The sequence below is a fragment of the Phymastichus coffea genome, unplaced genomic scaffold, assembly GCF_024137745.1.
Source record: "Phymastichus coffea isolate CEN01 unplaced genomic scaffold, Cenicafe_Pcof_1.1 PCOF00093, whole genome shotgun sequence".
Lineage (NCBI taxonomy): Eukaryota > Metazoa > Arthropoda > Insecta > Hymenoptera > Eulophidae > Phymastichus > Phymastichus coffea.
Window position 1 is genome coordinate 5,351 of NW_026706904.1, and position 17,326 is coordinate 22,676.

General features: G+C 43.6%; 1 protein-coding gene across 1 annotated transcript; it reads left to right on the top strand.

The window, feature by feature from the left end:
* Positions 1–13,235: 13,235 nt before the first annotated feature.
* On the top strand, positions 13,236–17,004 carry LOC131669480 (inhibin beta chain; the record flags this gene model as incomplete). The annotated part of the gene is made up of 4 exons (XM_058944370.1): positions 13,236–13,453; positions 14,355–14,586; positions 15,060–15,237; positions 16,357–17,004. Coding segments are annotated over 4 exons (869 nt in total), but the record flags the coding sequence as incomplete, so codon positions are not given.
* Between the last annotated feature and the right edge of the window lie 322 nt (positions 17,005–17,326).

Sequence of the window (17,326 nt, forward strand, 5' to 3'; positions counted from 1 at the left end):
GGAGATGCCAGTTTTTTTCTTACCAAGTGATTGGTTCGAGTAACACCCCGTCAGCATATGCACCCAGTGAATATCAATGAAATGTCGTTGCGCGCGGGAGAGAGCACAGGGGTAAAAACAAGCGACAGCGACTGCCTGATCGATCCAAGTCAGCAGTAATTTTAAATTTATCAAACGCAACCGCGCCAAGTATTTGCAGAGAGAGAGAGAGAGAGAGAGAGAGATGCTTCATAACACTTACTTACCATACATTTAACAACGCAAGCCGTAGTTAAGGTTGGTGAGATAAGAGGGCGCGAAAGTCTAGGGAAGGCAACCTTAAATGGAGCGAGCGCGGCGGGCTGGTCGCAAATCTCACCATTTCCACTCGCTTGGCGCCCAATTTGCGCTCTAATCAAAAATTAAACGAGATAGCGCCATACGGAGATGGCTTACTCTTTCTGGCTTTCGTTCTCGGGGGGAGTCGTCGCGCGTCCGTTTAGCGAGTTGGTCGGTAATGCTGGTCTCTTTTTGCGGTGCACGCGAAATGTGCGAGCCGGCTGCAGGGCCAAGTCGAATCTTTATCTCGACAGGAGCTCGCCATTTCTACGGACAGCCTTAAATGGACGACTTGGCCGCGAGCCCTTACGCTTCTACGAGAGAGAGAGAGAGAGAGAGAGAGAGAGAGAGAGAGAGAGAGAGAGAGAGAGAGAGAGAGAGAGAGAGAGAGAGAAAGAAGAGAAAGAACGAGTTAGCGCACGAGCTCCGGCTACAGGGGCAGAAACTTGATGCGACCGCTGAATTTACGATACGCGGCAGTATAGCGGCTGCGCGATCTCGCGTTACGTCTATTACGAGGCAGCGCTGCGGAGCAGAGGAACGAGCAGAACCAGCGACTTGCGCCCTTTGCACTTTCTGAATCGGGCTTGCGCGCTCGCGCGATTCGCCCGTTAACGATGTCGATGTAGAAGCTGCGCCGCTCTCTCTCTCTCTCTCTCTCTCTCTCTCTCTCTCTCTCTCTCTCTCTCTCTACGTACGGCGTTGCTCTCGCTTGCCGCGACTCCAGACTGTACGCTCGGGACCACGCGCTATCATCCAATTGTCAATTGCACTGCTCATTCCCGACTAACTATTCGTCTTCATCCTTCTTCACGCTACTCTGTCGCTCAATCGATTGACCTTTGTTGTCTCGTTTTTCTTTCTTCCGCCATGCAAAACACGGGGTTTCGCCTTTTTACGACTGGCCAAATGCTAAATATTAACCGAGTGAGCCACGCAGCATCGAGCTCGTTTACATAATTATTTTTCAGACTGTTTGCCGCGCAGATTTATATTCAAAGGGTAATCCAATTTGCGTGCTCGACCTCAGCACCCTTTGCCTCGCCCTCCGCCTCGTTTCATCATCTCATCTCTCTCTCTCTCTCTCTCTCTCTCCTCTCTCTCTCTCTCTCTCTCTCTCTCTCTCTCTCTCTCTCTCTCTCTCTCTCTCTCTCTCTCTCTCTCTCTCTTCTCTCTCCTAGACGATCGATAAGGTTTATTTTGCCTTCTACGAATTTCCAAATTCTCTTTTGGGTTTCGTCCAGGCGTTGCTTGCTGCTAGCTTTCACTTTTTATTTCAACGGCATCATACGAATTTCCGTTGTGTGTATTGTCTCGCGCCAGTTTACATAAATATGCGATTTACGATGAAAATGGAAGTCTTCGCGTGCTTGTTTCTCCAGTCATTTTTCGAAATTGCGCGCACTATAGCGTGCACTCGCGATAGAGCGGTCTAATTTAGCCAGAATGCGAGATATGAAAAATACCAGCAATGCACGATCGATCGAGATTGTAAAGTTCTACATGCGAAAATAACGAGGAAAGATCGGTAAAGGATAATTTCTCTCGTTGCTGACAGCTAAAAGAAATGAAAGGGAGAAAAAGAGAAGAAGAAAAAAAGAAAAGGAGAGTCCATAATTGGACAATGCGAAATCGAAAGTTCTCCCCGAAATGGGCCTGAAACTTCGCAAAGAGCTGCTATATGCCAGGGGAGGCGAAAGAAAAACTTGAAATAAGGGGGAAGTATAGCGCGATCGAGTAGTCGATGGCGAAAACGAGAGTGTGCGAATATAAAGACTGGCAGCAGCTAGCCTCGGAACGAGTATATATATATTTCCTGGCGATGTATTACATATTTCCGATATCCCTGGGGCGTCCCGACCTTTCGAAGTAACGGAGGATCGGCTATCGGCTTTCGAGGAGCTAGGTAAACGGAAACTGGAGATAGATGGATTTGAATTTCTCCATCTCGCCCGACCGAGTAATCATCTGGCGTGTTTAAAGCCGTTGGATGCCGCATCGTCAACGTATACTCTCGAGGGCCAATCGATCATACGCATATACCTATATGTTCCGCGTGCAGCCACGTTCGAGGAATAATCGAATCTCGGCACGCGAGCTGACCTTCGCGTATATATACAGACAAACCGATTACGATTACGGAAAGTTTCTTCATTCCGACGAGAGGGCTTTTCATCGGATTGCTTCACTTTCAGCGAAATAAGCGGCGATTAAGTAACTCGCACGGCTGCCTTGCAACCACGAGCTCGCGAAGTTTCTCCTCGAAGTCAGACAGCAGAACGCTAGCGGAGAATTATTAAAGAACGACAGCGACGGCAACAATAACAAAAGGCAGGACAACAAGAATATAACGTTGTGAAACGTTACCATAGCAGCGCGCACACACTGCTCGGAGATTATCGTACTGGGCTAGGCTGGCGTCTAAATATCTCGAGCGAAAACACAGCTTGCGTTGGTGGTAAGTTTTGCGCTTCCATAAAAGCTCCATTACCGAAACTAGGAAAAGCCGGCTAAATAAAACATCAGCGATGTCTGCCGCAATACACAGCCAACGCGGCAGCAGCACCGGAGGTGGCGAAAAACGAAACGCAAGTTTTCCTTTCTTCCTCGCATTTTTATGATTCGCCATGCGAAAGAATGCGAGTTCCTTTTCTGCGCGCTACTGTCGTTTCTGCGGCTTACGTTGTTTTTAGATTTCGCTGACTGTTATTCTTCTTCTTTCGAATTTATCTTGATCAGTTCTTAAAAATGCCTTTTGTCACACGTCAAATTTGTAAAGTGCTCTAGCCTGGAAATCGCGTTTTTGAATATTAATTATTTGAAATGAACTAGCTTCGAGATTCGTACTTTGAAGGCCAAAAAATATTTCGAATATCGTGTTTCTCTCTCTCTTTCTCTCTCTCTCTCTCTCTCTCTCTCTCTCTCTCTCTCTCTCTCTCTCTCTCTCTCTGTTTTTTTTTAATTCTTAGTTGCAAAAGTTTGAACCGTATCGTAAAAAACTGTATTTACTGCTTGGCGCAAAAAAATTCCAAAACCCAAAGTTACATCGGAGTACAGAAGTATAAAAAAGAAGTTATATGATACGCACCTATTAATTAAGAAACTTCGGAGAGTTTTACTGTGCCCAGAAGAACATCGTAGCAACTCGCACTCTTCGGGTTTGCTAATTTCTTAATACATTCTATTAAGAAATTTAAAAGATGCAGAAAAAAGTGGTGAAAAAAGCCAACCAGCCGAACATTACCATACTTTCTCATGAATATTTTAAGAAAGCTTCGAAAACGTATCGAGAAAGGCAAACTCGACGTGCGGGCCAACAAAGTTTTCCTCAAACTTTTTCCACAGCCTTTTCCTTGCCGCAAGTTCTTTCCCCCTTCCCTTTGGAACACTGTTCGCACTCTTCTCTATGCAAAACTATCGAGACAAGCACTAATGCGAAGATGGTCGATGCACTCCAGCAGAGTTGACTCCAATCTTCTTTACATTGCATTGTTCTTTTAAGGAGCTAATTTAAGCTAAGATATTTATTTGCAGTGAAAAAAAGTGGATTTTTCATAATATTATGATTTGCAGAGTCGTTGATCTCCAATCAAATTAACCGAAAATATTCTTTCAAAAATATTTCTTAGAAACGCAACGACCAAAAAAAATACACGAAACGACAAGTCATTAATGTTTAATGGAACTGTTGATTTTGCCTCGCGTTAAAGTCGATATATACGCATAAGAGGCCTAAAACCACAAGTATACTAGTAACCTGAGACAGTGGTCAACATTTCGAAGAAAACCCAATTGGCCGATAAATCAGTGGTTGGCGAAGTCATGAGAATACCTTGGAAGGTAATGGCGTGCGCGCCTATTTGTACGCGTGCATGTGTGTGTGTGCATAAGCCAAGCCTGTTAACTTTACTGCCGACTCACTATCTTTTCGTAACGACTTTGCACACCTGCGTCAAAATTAAAAGGCCACTCGACAAACAGTATTAGGCGAGCCGTTAAAAAAATAAAAGCATTTATTGTCTCGCAGGTGTGAGTACGATAGAAAAAAAATGATAAAATTGATTAGCGATGTCTACCTATGTGTAGATCCGCTAAATGAAGACACTTTATTCAACTTAATGGAAAACTTAATGCTTATCATTAACGTTAACGATTTCGCAGGCAATGTTTTAGCACTAGCCACACTCTTGAACACGAACATTTGCTTTCATATAGAGTTAAAGATTTTTCAAGATAACATTTGGAACAGACAAGATCTTTTAATAATGCGACTATCCTCGAGAAGATGGCGAAAGAAGAAAGGGGAGCAAAAGAGCGCGCGCGCACAAGCAAGGTGCGAGTGAGCGTACCGCGGGATGAGCGTTGCTCTCGAGGAAATTTCAACGCTCGAGAGCGACTAGAACGTAACATTTCTTGCTCGGCAACTCGTGCACTTCTCTCTACAGCGTATAGACACGTAGGAGGTCTCCGACGGAGGGGAGGCTTTCGCCTCGCAATGATTGATTCGCCACGCGACGCGTGAGGGATACAGTCGAGTGCATAAATACTGGGCCATCGGCTGCAGCGCAACTACTCGGTCATCGTCGTCGTCGTCGGCGGTGGCGGCGGTGGTGGCGGCGGCGACGGCGACACTGCTATACACTCGAACCTTGGCCGTGCGCTAATACATCGATTCGTTCGATACGACGACGCAACCGTCGCCTTGCCCTCGGTTCAATGAGCTTCGCTAATTTTTAACATTTCACGCTCGCTGCAGATAGAGAGCAGCACCAGAGCGATTTCGAGTGTAAAGACAGGCCGAGCAGAGGTAACTGAACCGCTCGCTCATGCGCTTAGTGAGCTTTGAGTTAAGTATTCTATGAAAATTGCAATCGGCAAAGGGCATTCGCATAGCAATGAAAATTCAATGAATATAAGCGGGCTTATCCGCGACCCCCTACCACGTTTAGTGCGAAGGACTTTTTCGTGCCAGAGAGCGCCGAGCTCTTCCCTCTAACTTCGATATGACTTTTCAATGACCCGAACACGTGGCACATCTGTCAGTTCCTTCGACTGATCATTGTTTTTAATACACCAGTGATTAATACAACCAGTGAATGTCGGAATCTGCCAAGTCGTCGGGCTAACGGCACCTGAGGGCACAAGGGAAGAGAGGTCGAAGAATACGCCAATAACTCAGTGGTCGGCGAGAGCGTGCAACAACTGAGAATCGGTGCACATGCACGTGCCTGGCGGCGTAGTCCAAGAACTTTCGGTCAGGGCGGGCGCGATAATGGCGCGACCAACGGGTCACAGTGAAGAGAGGGGCAGACGGGGAGTGAGAGAGCGAGAGACGGAACGAGCGCGCCAAGCGTGTCGCATTGCGGCGGCTACCGCCGATAGGACCCAATATTGACCTCGAAACTCGCCTGGAAAAATCGTATTCTCGCTCGCTCGCTTGCTCGCCGTAACCGGATAACCGCTTGATGGATTATTGCCTGGCAGAAGAAAAGCAAAAAAGAACTCACATGCGTACGTGTCCCGAAAAATTTCTACGTGTGTTTAAGTGCCTCGAAGCTAGTTTTGAAAATGGGCTCTGTTGCGATTTATCTTTGCCCTTCCAACATGAGAGAGAAAGAGAGAGAGAGAGAGAGAGAAAGAGAGAAAAGGAACATTGCCAAGAATTTTCAGATCTACCGTTTCCCTTCTGCGTGCGCTCTCTCCCCTCCCTCTTTTGATCCACCGAAAAAAAGGAGGAGAAAGAAAAATACACGCAAAGTTTGCAATGGACTGAAAATACTGAGATTTACGCCATCGACTGCATGGCTGCCGCTACTCGCGAACCGAAATGCGATTCGGCTTAGCTGATCGAAAGATGATTACCGTATTTTCGACTTCCGTTGATCTAATTGGCCTTTGCGATAGCCGAAAATGCTCGTGTACATAATGCATTTATAGAGCCGCTAGAGAGGATAAAGTCAATCGAGTAATTGCCGATAAGGAATATTTATTAACAAGCGCTCGACACTTCACGCGTCTATAGCTCGGCCGCAAGCTAGTCCGGAAGAAATAAGAAAAAAAAAGGAAAAAAGACGGAAGAGAGAAAGTACATACGTCTGTAATCGCATTCTATCTCCCAGCGATTCACGTACACAATAAAGAGCCAGCGAAGAAATTGCGGCTTTGCCCTCCTCTCCCTTCGCCTCGTGCGATGCAAGCCTGCAAAAGCAAGTTATAATCTCGTTATCGTCAGTCGCTTAGTAAATACTTAATCGAAAATCGGCTTGCGAAAGCTCGAAGCGAAGAGCGTTTAGCAGTGATATCGACAGTATAGCCTATCGATTGCACGTGTGCCGCGTGACGCGCACGGGGAAAACGGCGAGCGAACGCGTGTGGCTTAGCTTCTCCTCTTCTCTTTTTTTTTCGCCTTATAAAAAATGAATGTCCATCGGCACTCTATAGTATCGGGCAAATTGTATTAGGTGAACCCATAAAAGTACCAGCAGCGTACTGCGCGAAACGCATTATATATGCACGCCAAGCGTTCGGCGCGATGTGGTGAATAAAAGGCAGTGCTGGCTGACGCACGCGTACAGTTACCCAGCAGATAGGGAAAAACAAGAGAAAACAAACGAAGATACGAAACAGCAGCACTGTAGCGAGTGCGTGCGTAAAAGCGCGCGCGTGAGAGACTTCGGCAACGAAGAAACTGTATTTAGGGGCATTAATATACCATATCGCGTATCGATTCGGCAGCTTTTTTGCGAAAGCAAGGGAGAGGCGGAGACAGTAGATAGCGACGTTCTTACGCGACGACGTTACAGTAGCGTCATCGACCTGACTGACCTCGTAGCGCGCAACGCCATCCGTTAACGTACTCTCTCTCTCTCTCTCTCAAGTGCACGCATGTACAGCACCACCCCGGACATCTTCGCAGCAGCAGCCGAGCTGAGATCGTTGGATTTTCCGTATAATCGTGCTATATGGCTTGGACATCATTGTCACCTACAGGGCCATTCTTATTGTTCAATGCGACAATTTTTCACAATTTTATCGCTCGTCTACGCATATTTATTTCTCCCTATCGCGGAAGATATATCTCTCGCGTATTTCGACGGCGCTCTGAAAAAACATTTCTCCGCGCAGATTCGACGCTAGCCCGCAGAGACACGCGCGGTTTGATCGATTTTTGGTCGGTAACTATACGGCTCTTGCACATGAGATTGAACTTGCAATAAAAAGTAAAGTTGTTTCGAAAATCATCGCGCGATCCGGCTTTCTTGTTACATCTACTCTTTTACGATGTCTCGGCAGCTCAACATCCTTACTACTTCTGTCTCCCTGTACTTGATTTCTTCCACTCGCTCTGGCTAAAGTGCGTGCTTTCGAATCATGTGGGTCAGCGAAATATTATATTATTTCCACTTGACTACTTGGATTTTTAGTCTGTATACCTTTTGAAATAGTCCGTAAAGACGTTGGCTTCTCTCCAACATTCTTGTGGACGTCATAAATAAATGAAGTATCAGCATGGGCATCAAAAACTTTTAAGCAGAAGAAAATATTTCATTTTTTTGATGACAACACCCGTAAAGGGAATGAAAACTTGGAACAAACTTGTACTTTTATTTATTGCAAATCTTTATCAATTTTAGCTCCGAACATTTCAAATGTCACATTTCTATTGCAAATATCAGGAATATTATAAGTATAATTATAAAAACGTGAATTCTATTATTTTTATGTAATAATAATTCGAGAATGAACACGTTTCTCATATCACCGAAACCTTATTTTCTCAAAACTTCCAAAATATTACAGAATCTTATGTCAACAGAGCACTGCCATATGCCGGTAACTACTGAAAATGCTCAGACTTTATTACATCAGATGAACCTTAAAAAGTAAATGATCGAAATAGGTCAAAGTCACCTTTGAATGTTCTGCTGACCAAATTACAACGAACGAAGATGTTCCACTGAAAGCTGCCATTGTATTCTTTTAGTATGCTAACTAATTTTACGCGCGTAAATAAAGCACACAAAATAGAAAATCAAAAATTGAGGAAATACATCGAAGTCCCAACGTAATCGGAATCAAAGTACAGTCGTAACTTTTATTACGACCAGTTTGTACGGGAAATGCAAAAGCCCAATACGAAAAAGAGATAAGAGGCGTGGTTTTTTCCGAACTTCGTAACACACTCAACCACATTCCCAGTATGTACATTCCACTTCGATCTTTCAAGCAATTGACAATAAATCTGGGCAATAAAACTAAGACAAAAATCCCTTTGTCCGGAGTAAGACAAAGTTCAGTATCTTAGCGTCTTGGTCGCACAAGCGTCGAAATTCGACACAGTTCTGTCAACGCGAGCAAACGAAAGAGTGAGAGACAGAGAGAGAGAGAGAGAGAGGGGTGGGGGAGGAAAAAAGGGTTTCTCAGAAAATCCAGAAGATTTCTTCGCAAAGGGCAAAATAAATCAAGGTCCAAACGCGGATACGTAAATCTGTGCCGATACAAATCTACGACACGAGAGTCTCCGTCATGCCATTCGTTTATGTGTATCTGCGTAAATGGAATTTTTGCGAGATAGTTTAGCTTATAAAGAGAGAGAGAAGAGAGAGAGAGAGTAAAAGTGAGAGTCGGCGATAGAAGTAAAGCGACGAGGGCATGGCGAGGCGAGGGACTACGTATATAGAGGCAGAAAGAAATGTGGAGAGGGGCAGAATGACTCGCCCAATTCCATTCTCCTCGCAAGTATAAGCTCGGCCGCAAACTTAAGCTCTGTATAGAAGCTTGCCGTTCGCTCGCGCGAAAAGGGGTGGCGAAGTGGAGTACTGTCTGGCATGGTCAGACGGCGGCCGTGTTGTAATACGCGCGCCTCTCACCTCTTCCCCACCCAGGAGAAACGCCAGACAGACAGAATCAAGAGACGGCTTATTTGTCGGCTATTCCACGGTATTGCCTCTCCTGCGAAACACTTATCAATTTACCCAAAGAAACTCGCCCTACCTAATTCTATTATCTCGGCTCTCAATTTCACTTTCTTCTCTCGTTCTTACGACAATCTAGGCGAATAATCTTTTCTCGTTTACTGATCTCTTTCACGTTTCAATTATCAACTTTCTTTATGTAGATTTTTAATTTCTACAAGAATAAAATTAACAATAATATCAGTAATAGTTTAGAAAATTTGTCAATGATTCGAGAAAAAACAATTAGAAACGTAATAAGCAGCCTACCTTTAATATCATTTTCAAACAATCGCATGACATAGTGCGAAATTTTCATTAGTAGTTACATATCGATGACACTGTACGACACCATTGACCAAAAAAAAAAGACTGCAACGAGAAAACGATCGTTACCGACAAAACTGCCTTGGGATTTTTTTACATCGTTTGATGGGAAATTCCAAGCAATAAGAAAACAAAGCCGTCGTAGCAAATAAAAAAAATACGCAGTCGTAAAAACAAAGAAATTATCAGACAGAAAGCTCTATTATACCTCGAGGGATGAGATGAAGAAGAGGATAAACTAGGCGGAAAAAAGGAGATGGCCGTCGAGGTACGATAAACGGCGTCCTGCTCAAGGCTAGGAGAAATAATTGAAAATAAAAACGATCACACTGTAACAACTACGACGAAAGAGTGATAGCAAGTCGGAGTGACCAAATAAACGAAAAAAAAAATGAAGTAAGAAGAAGAAAAAGGAGAAGAAAAAAGAAGATCCACGTAGAAGTAAAATATGAAGTAAAAGAGATGCGGTCGGTGCTAAGGAGATAAGGAGAGAGAAGAGCAGCGATGCAGGTTAGAGAAGAGCTATGCGGTGAAGGCAAACGGGCGACAGACGCTTATCCCCCGCGCAGTCCGTGACTCACCAAACCGTTATGGGATGAAGCTGCGCCACTCTTCTTTCTGTTATGTCTCTCTCGCATACTGTGTATGCACACAATTGCGAATCTCTTGTACATATACCAAATACCGAGCAGCTTTTCTATATATCTACGCATCGTGCCACTATGCGTTTATGCCCTTCGGCTTGCACTTGCTTTACCGCTGCAGTCTGCGGATTTTGGAATTTCCAAGCTATTCCAAGGGTTTTTACTATCCTCTTTGTCCTTATATTGGACGGTGCAGTGATTTGCGAGGCGTAACCTGTTTTTGTAAGAGCAGCATTATTTGGCTCGAGACTACTCTGTACCCTACTCCGCAAGAGAACATGTAACTGGAATATGTACTTACGTTGATTGCCTTTTGCTAAGTGATATATTTTTTTTTAAATAAATGGCGAATTTCACCGAAAAGGTTAATTAGAAGTTTAATTAGAAATAACGTGTATAAAAAACGTGAAATTTCTTAGAAATAAATACGTCAGATAAGTAACAGCCACGTCTATGGAATTAATGTCTAGAAAAACAACGGCACAAATATCTGTGCTAGATAAACGATGGTTTCCTTATTCTAGCAAAAGCTACCGAGTTTCTCTATATTCAAATTCTAGTAATGAGAAATATTCGAGAATTCATATGTAGAGACGTAAACAATGAATAGCCCACGAAAAGGAAGACAAAAGTAACTGGCAAATTTTATATTCCGCGAATGCCTACACGTATATTATAAATGAAAAGGTAGCTTTGCTTCGAGGAAAGTTAAACTTGTTGAAAATAACGTGGAATCGGTCGTCCGTATTTACGTATCCGTCAGGCATTACTATTTCTAATTAATTTAATTATATTTGCTTTCATTCCGCTTCGCAAAACCCATGGTAACCAGTATGAAATTTATTAAATTAAATTTTCACTTACGTCATAACCAAGCAACGCACGTATGCTGTTCTTTCTACGAAACATAAATACGACATCGACTGGATGAACAAAAGAAAGAAGTGTACCACAACGCGAATCAGTTGCACGTGGCGTTTGTCATTCGTAGTCATTAATTTGTAGAACGTCTCGAGGATCGAGAGAGTGGGGAGTAGAAACGTAACCTCGCGGATAATGGAAGTTTAATAAAGTCGAGTAAATCTCGTACTTCACCTAACTTTGTTTCAGATTTTCTTTTCTTCCATCTCCCTAGAGCTCGGAGTGACTGGATCGCTACTTGTAGTACGCGCTATCTATTATGTAACGACCGACGAATAAAAAAAACTAAAAAAAGAGAAAAACAGAGCGAGAGAAGGAAAAAGGAGCAAAAAGAAAGCAAAGAAGCAGAGAGAAGAAAGGCGAGCAGGAGAATCTCCATTGCATGAACTATTTCATAATGCAACGAGAGCAAAACGAGCAAACCTCCTCTTCATAGTCTTGCGCGCAACGTCGATATTCCGCGGCGCGCACGAGGCGAGCTTAATATACTTAGTATGTTTACATTGCTAAAGCCGTGGCGCGACACGAAGGGACACACACACGGCACAGGTATCGCGGTCTTCGCCGCAGCCCAAGCTCTCTCCTGTTGCAGGTCGCGCGCCGAGAAGCGGAAAAAGAGTGGGAGAGGCGAGCGAGGCAAATGTCGAAATCGCTCGAGACAGTTCAATCAGAAATATAAAACGGAAATGTGATGTGGTACCGGGAGTGGCATGTGTGCGAGAGAGAATGAGAAAAATCGATCTCTTTATCCCTTCTCTCTCGGCTCTTCGGGAGAGAATCCGCTCTGCAAGCTTGGAGCGCAGCAGCGTAGCTATATGCGAGCGAGCTTGCGACAGAGCAGCAGAGAGCGATATAGTTGGGAAAATATCGCGACAATATAGTTGGGCGAAGTTACTCGGTGCTTCGCGGATAAATTCGCATTACGGGAGGGCGCGCGATTTATAGCGTTGCAGTCTGCCAGTCGATAAGCAATGTCCGACGACACGCATTAGGCTGACTTCGGGCACACGCGCTCGCGCGCGTCTGCGTCTGTGCCTGTGAAATGTGAAATAGCATCCGCCTAGATATCCTTCTCCCGTTTCTCTCGTATGCACTCATTTTGAATATTCACTCGAATGTCCAACTGACTTCGACACGTTTTTTCGATACGTAATTTATCCCTCTAGCTAACATCTCTAGCTTCTGTTTTCTTCTACACGTGTATTTCGTTCTACTGTTGTTATAATTTCATTATTAAACTGCGCTGCATTTCATTTTATTCTACTGTAATTTCAAAAACAAACAATCAATTTTAGACTATTGAATACTTAATTACATCATTCAACTGCTGTTAGGATAATTTGCATAAAAAAGCCGTTGAAAGATAACAGTTTTATAAGCGGAAAAATACTTTTTAGTCCATGGCCCATAGCCCAAAGAGTAAGAGAGAGAGAGAGAGAGAAGGAAAAGAAAAAGAGGGTGCACTTGCGCCAACGACCCCATAACTGTTAAGCAATAACTTTATTCAGCCGATGTAGACTAGAATACTCACCAGAAAATTATTAAGATGATTTTAGTTTTTCATAATATCAGTTGCGAGCATCCTTTCATCTTTACTTTGCTTTGTAATTGATGACTTGAACAGCTCATCTAGTTTTTTAATCGCAATAGACAAAATTATATTGTTTAATTGAAATTTAAATACACGTAGAAAGCTTTCATTGTTTCGCAATATTCGTTTGTTTTTCTTTCAAGAAGGCAATACCATATTTGTTAGAGGGATTAAACCTTTTTATTTTCTCAAATTATTTTTAAAACTCAGGTCCCTGCTAAATGTCAATAACATAATAGCTACTACTTATCTGAACGACTTACGTTCAAGTAGTAACTTACCTCTTTGGTCAGCCATTATGGAAACTATTTCTTCGCAGAAAGTCTGAATTTCCAACTGCTATTTATACGAGTAGCAGGTTCTGATCAACCTAAAATAACAATAGATGACTAGAAAATAACAACATAATGAAACAATTGCTTATGCAAATGAATTATAATGATATAGTAAATGAAAAACTAATTGTATTTTTTGTTTCAGGGCGAACATTAAATGGTCAACCATTACTCGACTTTCCATTATCAAGTAGCGAACCAGCAGTGGATCCAATGAGTATTAAAAAAGCAACGCTGTGGGCAAGAGTTGAAATAAAACATCCGCATCACTATCATCGCCAACAGAACTTGAAAAGCAAGAACAACATTACGCTTTTCGTGTTCAAAGTGCGATGTGGCAACATAACGCACTTGCGTGGCAAGGTAAATCGTTCAATTGTGTATTCGACTTTATTACTGCAACGGAGAAATATAATTTTCATTAGCATATAATTTCTGCAAAATGATTTTATAGACTCCAATGCTCTAATATTTCAGTTGAGACCTCCCGCACTTAGCCTCATTTGGTCGTAAATATTGTGACTCAGACACAGTGAAATAAACATTTGAGAACAAGGCATTATTTATATTTCCTCGAACGACGCGCAAAACCTCAATAAGTCTTGTATGTATACAAAACAAATTTTCCATAGATATACGGAACTATAGTCTGACAAACAACCAACTAGGATATAGAGTTCTGTATACACTTGGTATCCAAAGCATTTTGCATTGTCTATTTATATATTGTGCATCAATAGAATAAACGAAAAGAAAAAATCGCACTGGTGTGAAGTGACGGCGGTAGGAAGTGGATCGGTAAGAGAAAGAGAGAGAGAGAGAAAAAAGATACGGGGTTGAGCAATCTGATTTGACTTATTACCATTTGATCCTATTAAAACCTTTGCCAATCTGTGACGGTTATACTCGTTTGATATAATATCTTTGCTACACTGTCCTTCCCCCTTACCCTTCTCCTTTCATTTCCCACGGCAGCTCGCGGCAGTGGCGTGGCATTTGCGCGGCTTCCGTGCCTATAATACACGTATGTACTTCGCGCTCGCTCTCGGTAATTCTAGTTACGAATGATCTTTAAACGGTGGAGGCCGTTAACGCGCCACTTTTTCTACTCATGACACTTTTGCGCGTGTATTTCAACACTTGTTCGGCTTTTCTGAAGACCATTATTCTTAAACTTCCAATAAACTCGCGCTTCGCTTCTGTTTCTTTTCTTTTTCTTTCTTCTGTCAACGTTTTCCACATTGAGAAGAGTATTCGTTCACAGGAGCTGGACAAGCACCTGGAAATGGAGACGCAGCTGGTGGTGAACATCGGACAGCTCGGTTGGCTCAAATTCGACGTGACGAGGGTGGTGTACAACTGGTACCAGACGTTCAACAACAAGGACAAGCTCACCCTCCTGGTCGACTGCTCGGGTTGTAAAGACTGGCACGTTCACGTGTCTACCTTCGGGGGTCGTTCGCCCCACGTTGTAGAGCCGTCTTTAAATAGCAAAAGTAAGCGTCGACGTCGCAGCGTCCGTAATGCACAATCCCAGCCCTGCGTTACGCCGCTTCAATTTAATCGCTCGGCGATATTCTCTTACCATCACGTCCACGCGACAGGCCATTCTTTGCCGAGCGTTCTCTTTCAAAATGTCAATTAGCTCGGACAATTTATACTCCGAACGATGTGGCTTGTTACATTTTGTTACGGGCGGCCGTTGGACGCGCGGTACGGCTGCGCGTGTAACGTGTATTATGCAACAAAGGAAAATCAATGTGGAACGGTTGAGTTGTCGAGGAAGTATGTACGTAGCAATAAAAAAAAACGCTCGCATGAATATACATAGATTAGCTGACGAACAGCAGAGAAGGTATATCTCACGCTTCGAGGATTTCTCAACCGTGTCGCAGTGATGGTCGCGGTGGAGGCGTCAAGAGCTGCGAATTCACGCTGCGCTTTAAAGGGGGCAAACTGTTCTTTTTAGGCGCGCAAGATCCAGACCGGCCGTTTCTCGTCGTCAGGACGGATCCCACGGCTGTGAAGAGAGTCAGGAGACGGGCCATCGAGTGCGACGACGACGTCAAGGGGCAGTGCTGCAAGCAGCGCTTCTACGTGAGCTTCGCCCAGCTCGGTTGGGACGACTGGATTATCGCTCCCCAAGGGTAAGCCCAGATCGGTACCAAACGGCTGTTTGTACTTTTTTGCGGTCTTCCGAGTTACAGTCTCTTTGATACGATTGACGTTTTTCATTACTGTCGCGCGTCGTAAAATATCGCGTCGGGGCGAGAAAAGAACGATCTAGAGAATGATATTTGGCCCAAATTTCTACTATTGTCTGACGCGCTTTTGCTCGCGACAGAAAAACGGTGTGTCAAGGTTTTGCCAGTGGTCTGCCAACTGTTCGCTCTCGTGTATAAAAAAACGCACACTCCCGATTTGCATAAAGGTCAGTGAGAATCTATAAGCGATATAAATTAATAACACTCGGCTCGTAAATAAAAGCAGGTCAAGTGTTTTCTTTTCTTTGTTTTATTCGTCGAACGCTCATATCGACACACGCGACAGATTGTTGCAAAATTGATGCATCGCTGTATGAATAAGTTGTTCGACTGCGAAAACTCGAATATAATCGCTCTACTTCTAAACTTTAACTGTTAATTGTTGTTTGCGAACAATTAAAATTCATAACGTACGTCGTGAAAACTTTATATTTTTCACTGTAGGAAAGAGCCGCGAGTGGCCAAGTTCTGCCGATCGAGGGATTCCCCCTAGAAAAAAAAAATAAATCCGTGTATTAGTAACAAATACCGTGTGTGATAATGCAATAAGACTAAATAGACGGCGCGTTCACTCATTCGAATACTATCCGCGGTAGTATTGTGCAATAACGTTCCGTTGAACTCGTCGCGTAGTGGCGCGACACGCGAAAGGTGTGATGTAAAATAATGTCGATTCTTTTTCATGTAAAGTTGTCGACATGTAGCTACAGACATTCGTAGGGTATCGTAAAACCGACGCAGGTCGTGAACTAATGCACCGAGGTGGAGGCGAGAGAGACAGAAAGTGGGAGAGAGAGAGAGAAAGAGAGAGAGCGAGAGAGCTGGCGGATTATTCGCAAAATTATTGATAAAATGTAGACGCCTGAAGCCGGTGCGAATGCAGAATAGTATTAAAAGACATTAGAGAAGCATGTGAAGCACTGGCCGAGCAGACGAGTAGTCGGATTAGGCGGCGCCTGAAACGTCAGAATGGAATTGTAGGTGATAATGCTCCGTTGACAGGTACTACGCGAACTACTGCAGAGGCAACTGCGCCACGGGCCCGAGGACACCGGACACCTTTCCGAATTATTACACGCACGTGATCGAGGAGTACCGTAGGATGGACCGACTGGCCGGGATGCAGCCGTGCTGCGCGCCCCTCAAATTCTCGCCGATGTCGCTCATCTACTTTGGGCCGGACTCCAACATAATTAAGCGGGACCTGCCGAAAATGGTCGTCGACGAGTGCGGCTGTCCCTAGACGTACGCACGGCATCAGCAGCAGCCTCCCTCGCTCAACGGATCAACACAACTAGAAGCGCTTTCACAACTCGATTCTACTTCTTCTTCTTCGACTGTACTTCTTCTTCTTCTTATTCGTATTCGCTAAGCGAATTGTTCTTCTTTTAATTTTTCCCTCCCTCATTCATTATTGAATATCAAGCAGAGATTAGACACTCACACAGAGACGTGGTTTCTTCTCCTCTCTCGTAACCTGTCGCTGGATCTAGGCGACAGAACAAATAATAACGCAAGCAATACATATAGTTAGGATCCCGAAATAAATTTAAACAAATAAAACGTTGTAAAGCGTTTGCGACGAGTGCGAGGCAAAGCTAGACACAAGTAAATCAGTCTTGAGTTAGTCTAATAAAATGACCGCGAAAGAGAGAAAGAGAGAGAGAGAGAGAGAGAGAGAGAGAGAGAGAGCGAAAGAGTGCGTATAGAAAGAACTTAAGGATCGCTAGAGAAATGTTATTGCGGACTGTGCGACAGATTTTGACCGAGAGCTTAGTCCTTTTTTATTAGTTGCGAAATATACTTTACGAGTATATGTATATATACGAGACCGGAGGTTTATCCAAATATTATATATTATATATATAAATATATATACGATGAAAGAATGAAGAAAGAGCGATTAAGATTTAGGTGTAAACAATGAAACTCAATCTAATTGCCTTGTTTTTTATGCAAAAACCTATGAAAG